We start from the raw sequence: 12,046 nt of genomic DNA on the forward strand, positions 1-12,046 counted from the left end.
GGTCTGACCTCAGTGAGAAAAGAAGCACCTAACCCTTGAGAGACTTGAGGCCCCAGGAAATAGGGAGACCTGGCAGGGTGTCTGGAGATGTGGGGATAAGGATATCCTCTTGGAGATAGGGGAGGAAGAATGGGATAAGGAACTGTCGGAGGGCTGAACAGGAGGGGGATAATGACTGAACTGTAAAAGAAGATTATAGATAATTAAAAAACAATACATGGCTTCAGGCTGAAGAATGAAGATACGCAGTGTGAGAACTATGTATCCATATCCATTCATAATCTTCCTCCCTCCCTGCCTTTTGGTCTAAACCCAAATATAACACAAACCTTCTTTCCACAGCTCTGGAGTGGATTCCACAGGATATTTTCCAGATCAACATGCCAACTTCAGAATGGTGACACCAGTCAGGCAGCCCGAATTGATTAACCTGAAAGCCTCCAAGAGCATGGACCTTGGTAAGTGATGGGGATGTGCATCAGGTCTGCTGTCCAGTCCCCACACATCTGACTTCCAAAAGTAGTCCAGGTTTTGTCTCTTAAACTTCAGAAGTTGCTCACCCTATCTTTCCATTCCCTCTGGCACATGTAATTATGAATAACCTGCTTGAACAGGAAAGAGATGCTTAGTTTTATGCAGCATTCCACATAATTCTCTCCCTCTGTTGATCAGGGAAGAAAAAACAAACAAACAAACAAACAAACAAACAACTAATCCTGGAAAAGCTGGATGGCAAAAACAAAAAAAACAAAAACAAAACTTCAGCTCGCCTGCCTGTCTTTGCATTTGTGTATTGGTTCCAGTTTGCATATATCATGCCAAGTGGGCATAACTGTTGTTTGGCCTGGGGAAAAAGAATGGGTCAAATGCTACTCCCCATTGGTTTTGTCAATGAAATATCTTCAAATCCTAAGACATTCAAGAGGGAGCAGTGCCTTGGATCTGTTGCACTGACTAAACAGCACAGCATTTGATGGCTTCAAGGGGAGATCCAGGTCTCTGGCAACAGTGTCGAGCAGGTCATGAGGCTGTAGGACTTTTCAGATGCTGAAGAGCATTGCTCCCATCCTCTGGAAACTTACGGAGTGTATGCTACACTCCGAGCAAAATATTCATTGTATCTTGAGTGTTCAGGGGCTAACCTCTGCAATTGTTTTTTTCTTGAGGCATATTACATATCTCATTAACATTAACAAGGAAACAGAACCATCAACGGTGCAAGCTCTACCCAATGGTCTGATAAATAGGGCTTATCAGTTGCTCATTTACAGAAGCTCGGGAAAATGTTCAATCACAGTGAAACGAGGGAAATGGATTCCATTTTCTAGAAATTAACTAAATTGTTGGGACGCATTTGCTCTAATGACCTATCGTGTGAGATGGACAGAAACGCTCAGCAAGGAGGCTGTCATGAGTGCTGGTCAGAAGGGGATTTGCTCAAGAGCAAACCTGTGACAAACCAAAGGGCTAATGTGACAGTGACATCTGGGATTACTAATAATTTAAGGAGCAATTCATTTTCTTGGAGTGCTTGATAAACATTTCCTGTTCTGTCTTGCCAGTTTCTCTATAAATAAGATGAATGGATAAAAACAGCTCTTAAATTTGGGGAGGAGAATATATTGCTGTTTTCCTTATTTAATTAAAAAAAAAGTGGCTAGCATTATAATTCTAAAATCTGTGCCAAAGATAAAATTAGTATATCATCCATTTTCAGAGATAAAAAATATTATGAAGTCTACACAATTATTAAACCTCAGTCATGTCCAAAAGTATTTAATTTTTAATCATATTTATCACCTTCCTCAGCTCCTTCCAAATTCATCCCCCCTTTTTCTTTTACATCTATCAAATCCAAGTAGTCCTGTCCTGAGGCTATGGCGTTCCACTGGAGGGTGGCTGGCTCGCCAGAGGCTATACTCTCTGACGGTGGGACTTCATGCCCACCCCCTTTCTCCATGTTGGACTTTGGTCTGGCTTGAGCTTGCACAGGTCATGTTCATAGTTGACACAGTTTCCTTGTGGCCATCGCTGTCTCTGACTCTTGTACTCTTTTAGTCCCCTCTTCTGTAATGATCTTGGGAACAGGGGACATGATACAGATGTCCCACTTAGGGCGAGGGCTTCTGGAGTCTCTCATTCTCTCTACCTTGACCAGTTGTCTGTCTCCATGTTAATCACCATCAGTTATGAGTAGAAGCTTCTCTGATGAAGGTTGAAGGATATGATAATATAATTAATGCTGACACTTTATTTTTGAGAAAACTTTCTCTTTCAAATTGAAATCTTATTTCTGAAATATGTGTATTAGCATTCACCCATCACATTTTATTGGTCATGATAGGTACACTCTAATGAAAAGTGGTAATAATAATGTCTGTTCAATTTATTCAAAAGTCCATGGGGTATCTTGTTTAAAGATCTAAATTGTAAGAAAATATGAAAGAAAGAGACAGGGGGCGAAGGGAGGGAGGGAGGGAGAGAGGGAGGGAGGGAGGGAGGAAGGAAGGAAGGAAGGAAGGAAGGAAGGAAGGAAGGAAGGAAAAAAGGAAGGAAGGAAGAAGGAAAGAAAGAAGGAAGGAAGAAGGAAAGAAAGAAGGAAGGAAGGAAGGAAAGGAAGGAAGGAAGGAAGGAAGGAAGGAAGGAAGGAAGGAAGGAAGGAAGGAAGGAAGGAAGGAAGGAAGGAAGGAAGAAAGAACTACATGGTTTAAAATGCACTGTTCCAAAGCGACTTGGATGCTATTAAAACTTTTTTTTTCAGCCGGGCGTGGTGGCGCACACCTTTAGTCCCAGCACTTGGGAGGCAGAGGCAGGCAGATTTCTGAGTTTGAGGCCAGCCTGGTCTACAGAGTGAATTCCAAGACAGTCAGAGCTACACAGAGAAACCCTGTCTCCAAAACAAAACAAAAAACTTTTTTTTCAGCAGTTGTCAAAGTTGAGCCCCTTCTGAGAAGTATGAGTTGAAGACTAAGAGAGTTTGCTAGGAGGCAGTATGGGAAGATCTTGATCTTTATCCACAGAGAGAAAGTTGAGTGAGCTTAGTAAATGTGTTGTCTTTCATACTGAGTGAAACCTGCGATACTCTAGTGCTGAGCATTTAGAAGTGTCTCCTCTTTGATTACAGAAGTAGAGTGTTTGTAACTCAAAGTACCATTGAGATTTCTAGATTGTATGTATGTATATACATATGTACATATATATGCATATATGCATACACACACACACACACATATATATATATATATATACATATATATATGTTGTTTAAAGTGTTGATAATGATGATGTTTAGAGGAATAATGCTCTCAGCAGGATAAAATACAACTTCAAAGGTTAAAAACTAATAATAAACCCTAGGGCTGGAAATGTGGTTCAGCTGGTACAGTACTTCCCTGGCACGTACTGGGCCCTGCATTTAATTCCCCCCCCCTTTTTTTTAAATCTACGATATTAAGACAGAATACTCACATAGTATTTTCTTAACCTGGAAAAAGCATCAACTTCATATGGCTAAAAATAAAAAGACATGAAAGGATAAATGTCCATATTTATTTATTGAGTGATGACTTTAGACTGGCTAGTTCTCTGTCAAAAGCTTTCCATGACCTAAGTGTGGTGGTAGATGCTTAAGACATGTGTAACTCCACCACTTGGTGGGATGAGGCAAGAGGAGGTTGATTTAAGGCCAGCTGGGACTGTAGAGCCAACACTGTCTTTTTAAATGTCTATAGGAATCTTCAAAGGGTCGTGGGCACCATCTCTGTCTCATGCTTGGTACTGAGTCAAACCATAACCTTAACTTCTATATTGAATCCTTTTCAGATGTTGAGATGAGTTTTTAAAGGCAAGATGCCAGTTACTTCTTTTTTTACTTATTTTCTATGTTTCCTTATATTCTTTCCAAAGACAGGCAAAGTCTTATGGAAACTTCAGCCTCCACATCCCCACCCATTCCCCTAGTCACCAGGCACACACAGAGCTTATGCACAAATGTCCCTGCCTGCCCTGCTGTGCACTTTGCTGAGCCATCACACAGGTGATCATGACACACGCACGCTGCAATCATTGCATAGCACAGAATGAATGACTCTCTTGATTTACACTGTGGTTTTCTCTTCCATTTAAATGGAACTTGAACTTAACTAAAGGTTTTATTTTATGTATCTTTCTTTTGGCCTGTTTGTATCTTCCTATTTGAATTAATTTATTTGTCCTTACCAGTATGTCATTTTTTCCTTTTTATTTTTTTTAGAATAGTATATTTTAGTGTTATAAATTGTTTCTTGCACTTTCCCTTTGATCTTGGTGTTGTTTACCATAAAGCATGACTTGATAGGACTGATACAAGTACTCAGTCAATAAGGCATGCACTGGGACTCACTCTGTAGACCAGGCTGGCCGCGAACTCAGAAATCTGCCTGCCTCTGCCTCCCAAGTGCTGGGATTAAAGGCGTGTGCCACCAACACCCAGCTGGAAAAAAAAAAGTTTTAATAGCATCCAACTAAGTCACTTTGGAACAGTGCATTTTAAACCATGTAGTTCACCAGGAGGACCTGAGCCTAGAGCCCTAGTACCCACCTTAAAAGCACCAGAAGTGAGTATGCTTTGTAATTCTGGAATTGGGAAGGCACACAAGAAGGCCTAGAGGAGCTCGCCAGACAGCTAGTCCAGACAATAAGAGACATCCAGGTACAGTGGGAGACTCTGTCTCAAATCTAATGTGGAAAGTGATTGAGATTGCCTCTGTGGTCAGTGTCTGACCCATTCACAGAGATGTGCCCAGGCACCCTCCCTGCAACATGTATGCACACAGAAACACAAGCACAAACACTTTAGATTCATTGCCATATAAACCCATCTTGTCTTCCTTTGGTTTGGTTTGGTTTGGTTCTGGTTTTTGGTGTCTTATTTATCTCATTTATTTTCTTCAGGTGGCCTTTGTGTAAATGATTAATAATATATTTTTATTCATAGTATATGAATATTTCTAAAGAAAGATAAAAACTTAATATATTATTTAACCTTTACTATTAATTTGGAATGTAGCTTCATTAGGTAGTAGACTCCTTTGCATTTACACACGAGTGGGTTTACAGACATGCTGGTTCATTGACATATAAATCTGCCCTGCACAAAGCACTGCCCCATGCAAATCGTCATGCCACTACTAGGAATTTTAGTTACTTATAGGATAATTTTCTTCTGATTCATCTTTTTAAGTAGAAAACTAGATTTTCTTTTCAAAGTTAAATTACTTTGTTTCTTTGAATGCATTGACTCTCTCATGAACATTAGAATCAAATAATCAAAATAAGTTTAAAGATTTAATAGGAATGTTTCCTCATTGTATGTGTGAGGCGGGTAGGGGTGTTTGCATGCGTATAAATGGTATTTGTGGTTTCCTGAGACGACCACTTTATCAGGTTAAAATAGCTTCATGAGAGTCCTAGTTTCCTAAACTTTTTTCACTAGTCCCTTTATTCTCTAAATCAAGACAGCTATTGGATTTTATTAAGGGGTTTGTAAGGATCTATATGGAGTGACAGTATATATTTTTCTTTGTTAGTAAACTAAAAGCAAGCTAATTAAGTAACTTGTACACAATTAATCTCTGATTCCTTTTGAATAACTGTTTTCTCTGAACTTGTAAAGTTCATTTGGCTAACTACAGTTTTACATATGGAATTTCTCCAGCAGGGTTTCAGTGTGGCCACACTGTAAAGCATGATGCAAAAATTGACAGCAGTTTTACTTGGTATTCTTAATTTCTGTGGGACCAGTCTAGATTTGGGAAGGCTATTTTTGTTTCAATATTTAGTAGATATCTTTGGAACATGCATGTGGTCATGTTTAAGGCAGAGCAATGATGTTTAAGAAATTTATTTTTAAGCAATTGGCTGCAACTATACTTATTCAATGGCTGGGGTACAATTTAAGGGACTGTGTAGATACTTCAGGGTTTTCCAGAAAATCAATCTTTCTCTACTAATTGCAGACTTTCCTCTATTTATTTAAATTACCCGAATTACTATGTTCCGTCTGGATCCCTTTAATTTGTTCATAATTGAGCTTGTGTGGGTGTTGAGTTGGAAGCCCTCGGAAGCTGAATAACACAGCTGCCTTTTTGGCCTTTGGCATAGGGCTTCCCCCCACCCCCCAAAGAGCTGCCCTTATTGGCAGGATGCCAGGGAACTACATTCAAAGACTTTTTGATGAGGCATAAAAATCTTTAATTTCCAGGCTTGGAGTTTTATGACCCCGTAATAGTGTTTAAGAATTAGTCCCAATTATTTAAGGGATAGTACTTCAGAATTTTGGCCCCTTTGTTGACCTAATCTATAGCCCCATTCAAAGTCAAGTTTAAAACGATGCTTCTCACAAGATTTAAAAAAAAAAAGAATTTTGTGTCCCGCTTCCATCGGGCTCCCACTCCTGCTTCAGACAGTGTCTGTGACACAGGGAGAGAGGGCTAAGGGCAGTGCAGCTGAGGAGGACTGAGCAGATGTCAGTGGAGGAAATGAGACTACAGTCCTGCACAAGGCAGCCAGATGAAATTGTAGGAAGTTTTCTGACAATGGACGTTGTTAATATCACATATTTCCTTGTCTCCTTTGCAGACTGCATGTGTCTTGCATAACTCTCTCTAAACTCAGGGGGTGGGGATAGACTGACTGTCTTTGACGATCTGCTAGTCAGCAGTTTTGTTCTTTGTTAGTAGCGTCTATTTTTTAAATTTAGGGAATGTTTGTAGAACACAGTTGTCAACTATACACAACTTGATTTTCTGTTCCTATAAAGGCAAATGTTAGAGAAGTATTTTGAATAGAACTCTTTTGAAGGTTTGGGTTATTCCACTTAGAAATTGGCATGTCTCATATGAGATCAAAGGTGGGAATGATATAAGTAAGTTAATCTCACTTTTCTCCTTTGTTTTTAATGTTATTTTTATTATGATATTTTTCATTTTAATTTTTGTATATAGAATATGACAAACACCCTAAAGACTGAATACAAAAGCATTATAAAATTATCCATTCTGATTTTATACTAGTTTATTGATATGTCATATATTGATCTATTTTAATGTAAAAATTAGTCCTGTAGATTTTCTTTATTATTATAATCAGTAAATAATTCCTTTGAAGATGATAAAAGCTCAATCAACAGTTCCTATTTTAGCACCAAGTCTAATGTTAAAATAACAAACAAATCTAGTTGGTAAATAGAAATTAATGGTAATATCAAAAGATGGTATTTACTCACATTCTCAATTAGTTAAGCAAGTGAACAGGAAGGAATACTAGGTGAACCAGATTTATGCCTTATCAAGGCAGAACTAGACAATTACAGAGGTATTGAGCCACTGATAAACGCTTACTGAGTACCAACTATTTGCCATACTACTTAAACCCCAGGAGCCACTATGTGATGGGAGATGTGGCAGCCATTGCTATATTAAACTCTAACAGGAAAGAAATGCCCAGGAGTTAAGGGATGGCTTCCAAAGGAACTTTTTGTGTAATCTAGGAAAGAATATGATGGCCCATTGTTTAGGATTCCTAACAGATAAGGGGTAGAGAGCAGAGACACTGGGTTCTCAGCTCAGGGAAGCTCTGCTTAGGTACTCTCCTACTTGTTACTGAAAAACCCAAACTTGTACATTGGTGCACACCTCACATAGATCAAGCAATAGCAACCACTTTGGAAAACACAAGTAAAAGCTTTGGGCCTAGGGCAGTGGCTCTTACCCTACCTAATGCTGTAGCTCTTTAATACAGCTCCTCATGTTGTGATAACCAATAATAAAATTATTTTTGTTGCTACTTCACAGCTGTAATTTTGCTACTGTTATGAATTTCACTATAAATATCTGTGTTTTCTGATGGTCTTAGGTGACTCCTGTGAAAGGGTCAGTCAGCCCCTAAAATGGCTGCAACCTTTGGGTTGAGAATCACTGATCTAGCGAGATGTTAGGGATGGAAAATTGAATCCTGCCTTTCACATGCTTGGTAAAAAGGGAAAAACCATAAATTAAAACAACTCATCAAGACTGAGAAGAGAAGGGAACTGTAGACATGGTGGGAAAGGAATCAACCTTGGAATTATTTTTTAGTACGTAAGAAATACAGATTCTCTTTCTATGCAAGGGGTTTTGGTGTAATTGTTGCCCAAGCTAAGCATGAACTTGCTATGCTGGGCAGATAGACCTCAAATGTGTGACCCTGTAGCCTCAGCCTTGAGTAGCTGAGATTGTAAGGCCATGACAGCACACTTGGCTTATTTACCCTAGTGTGCTTATGTGGTTAAAATAACCATCCAAGAGCTGTAATTATGACTGAAGTAGAAGCAAGCGGAGTTGGCAGAGAGCACATGGCAGCACTTAGGTACCAGAAACAGAGAAACCAGTAAAGAAACAAAAGTTGTTCCCCACAGTTTACAGTACCTCCATCCCAACCAGCCCTAATGTTTTGAGAACATTAGCAAAATCAGAACTGGTTTAGCTAAAATCTTAAAAGGAATTAAGTTCCAAATAATTACTACACTTTAAAATGAATATTAGATTTTTTTTTTTTTTTTTTTTTTGGTTTTTGAGACAGGGTTTCTCTTTGTAGCCCTGGCTGTCCTGGCACTCACTTTGTAGACCAGGCTGGCCTCGAACTCAGAAATCCGCCTGCCTCTGCCTCCCGAGTGCTGGGATTAAAGGCGTGTGCCACTATTAAACTATTCTTAATATTAGCTGAATTTCAGGAATACTTTCTCTGCATCTATGGCTATCTCATTGTTCTCAGTAAAGTGGTGTAACACACAGACCTTGTTCAAAAGTAGACTGGTTCCCTTTTGACTTGGAGAAACCGTGTATGAGCAGCTCTCTTTGTTAAGGGTATAATTCCCTCCCTATTTGTCCCTGGGTAACGTTTTCTTAGCTTCTGTGGAAATCCATAGAAACATTTTTCTTTTCTCTCTTTTTTATTTCCAGACAGAATTTCATTATATAGCCCTTGTTGTCCTAGAACTCCTTATTTAGGTCAGGCTGGCCTCAAACTCATAGAGATCCACCTTGCCTCTACCTCCTTAGTGCGAGGATTAAAGGTGGGGTACCTATGCCTCAAAACAAACAAACAAACAAACAAACCAAAACAAAACAAAAAACAGATTTTGAGGTGAATTGACTGTGTTCATTGAGAATGATTCCTGTTGTATAGAAATTATCCTTCCATCCTGACTTAGGTTTCTAGAATTTTATGAGTTTTGGGTCATTCTAGCCTCCTCTTACCAGACTTTTCCCAGCGCATACATGATCACAAACGGCCTTAATCACACTTGCTCTCATTTATCCTCCTTTGAGAGAGGGAATCACTTGTGCTTTTAATAATCATGTTTTTTTTTCCTTTAAAGAAGAAAACGGCCTTTGAAATAAGAACAATCTTTCAAATTAGAAAAACAAAAACAAAAAAACCCAAACCACTTAACCCAGTGCATACAGCACAAGAGATCTTCAGTGATATTTTCTAGTAATGTTAGCAGTTGTGGAAGAAGTAATGTTAGTAGAATAACAAGGAGCTACTAAATTACAGATCTCTTTGCAATTGGTGACTGACTTTTAAATTACTGTACAAATAAAATCTCTTCAAATAGGTATTATGTAATGTTAAATTTTTCCTGCAGGAGACACAGAGAACTATAAAGTTTGGACATGTTTATTACTGAAGCTTCACTAGTGATATTTTGCAATTCCAATTCATAAAGATATTTATAAAGCTGGCCTCTGTATAGTAGAACTTGATTTATAACATGATAGAAAATCTTGATTGATAGGGAAACTACCTATTCTTTAAAACTCAAATGTTCAGCAGTCACATTTAAAGCTTAGTACCCAAATTGCTTTCTTGTTCCTGTACGTTAATTGAGCTCTTCTGTAGGATTCTAATCCTTTTAACTAAGCCAATATGAACCTTATATTGCTTGCTTTTGTTTCTTAAGTCATTGTTCATATTTAAATGTAACCCCATGTTCATTTAAAAAGAACTTTTGTATGAATATGAGAATATCTCCATAAAAATGAAGCTAAAACAGCTGTTCAAAGAATAGAACAAAGTACTGAAATTCTCCTTGGGATTACAGGCCAAATCTATTTCAGTTGTTTTGAAATATCTCTCATTGGTTAAACCTATGATACTTAACATGAAGCTAAATATCACATAAACCGTGTGCTATAAGTATATATTAAATGGACTTTGGCAAGTTCAAAATTATCCCTTCTGAGAAGGATCCTGAGTGATGAAGATTGACTCAGAAGACACTTCAGGCTTAGATTAAAGCGCTAGTAAGGAGAGACAACCATTCCACCTTTAGATGAAGTAGTTGTAGTGGGCTATTAAAGTACAAACACTTTAATCACATAATTTTATTCTCATCTGTATGTATGTGTTATCTTCAGGAGTGAAATGATTATTACACTGTTGTAAGTTTCTGTAATTTGTTGACCAGATGTAGGAAAATGTTACACTCTTGATCCAAATCACTGGTTCCCTCATGAAAAGCAATTTTGTTCCCATTTACAGTACATGAAAGGCTCTGCTTGTTACCAGTTGTCCCCTCTTGCTGCCACCTTGATAGACTTAAAAGGAGCATTTTACTTTTTAAATTATTTTAAAGATAAAAACATATCTTTCATATATTTTATTCTAGATTTTCTTTTGTGAACCATCTGAACTGTTTTGAGCATGAATTCTGTGTGATAGAATTCTATGTGAAATATCACATTTTGCAAGTAAAATGTTACTCTACATTAAAGGTCACATTTTAGCCCTTGCTCACACAGAAGAAAAGATATTTCATTAAGGTGTTTGTTCCAAACTACATATTAGTCAATATGTTTATATCTTTCATTAAATGATTAGATAAAATTTAAAATGATCCAGATGTAGAGTCAAATTTAGACCATTTTGTGATTCCAAAAACTTTTTCATCTCATATAAATCAACGAATCTTTTAAAGAATAGTTTCATTTTAATTTTCATCAGAATACTTGAGCTCTCCTCTGGGATGCCACATGCCGTACTCTTGGTGCTGAAGGATACATAGCACTAGCAAGCATCTCCAAAGATGTCTTCCCTCCCTTCATAAGACGAAAGTCACCTAATGCTTTGCAGATATGATTTCAGTTTTATATGAAAATCATTTATCCATCTGTTCTCTCCCTCATTCATATAATAAATATATATGGGATACTCCCGCTATGTTAAATATAATCCTAAATAGCTTAGACATGTCACTGACAATAGACAACAGTATCTTATATCTATTGGCTAAGTTTTTGTGGTTGACGTTGTTTTGTTTTTCAGTAGAAATATTCTCATGGGTAAAGTTTGAAAGATTGGGTATGTAAATGGTAATAATGCAGCAAGTGAATAACCATATTGAAAAGATATCAAGCATGACACACATAGCACTCTAATTTGTAAAAAGAGTAGACATGACTGGAAAGGCTTATATATCAGTACCCACCTGGTTGCTAGTGTTCATAAGGAAAGGTGTCTAGCAACTCTATGCAAGATGTAAAAATTAAACTGAAAATTAAGAAAGAGATCATATTGGAAATTGACTAATCAGGAGTGATGGTTTTAAGTGAACGGGGAATATGCTATGTACCCTCTGTTGATCCTGGAATTGATTGGCACAATCCCCAGTCCCCAAGCACTTCAGGACTGTCTTGATCAAACTGAGAGTCAGAAAGGTCCCAGCTTAAGATTCCTTAATAGTAAAACAGGCATGTATCAAGGAATTCAAGGAGTTGGAAAGCATTTAGTCCATTTTCAGCACTTAAGAAAAGTTATCATCACACAAAAATTGGATGAAAACTGAATTACCTTGGAGATTTTTAAATCTTAGCTCAATAAATCAGTATACATGAGGTAAATATATGAGGTAAATAACTGGTGCTTTCTCTCCAACCAAGCCAAGTTAGAAGGAAACACACTGGTCAGGTCCTCTTGTAGGTTCAGAGTGTAATCTTACCAAAGACTGAGGCAGGTTTGAGGATAT

General features: G+C 37.8%; 1 protein-coding gene across 2 annotated transcripts in view; it reads left to right on the forward strand.

Annotated features, from left to right (window-relative positions):
• Positions 1–12,046, forward strand: part of Pard3b (par-3 family cell polarity regulator beta) — a 1,032,172-nt gene that overhangs the window by 627,122 nt on the left and 393,004 nt on the right. For both annotated transcript variants that reach the window (XM_021162850.3, XM_085837816.1), the window contains one exon: positions 343–458. In XM_021162850.3, coding sequence (XP_021018509.1) covers positions 343–458 — 116 coding nt within the window. The remainder of the gene's footprint in view (positions 1–342; positions 459–12,046) is intronic.

This window comes from Mus caroli, unplaced genomic scaffold (genome assembly GCF_978045245.1).
Source record: "Mus caroli unplaced genomic scaffold, Mus_caroli_1 scaffold_1, whole genome shotgun sequence".
NCBI lineage: Eukaryota > Metazoa > Chordata > Mammalia > Rodentia > Muridae > Mus > Mus caroli.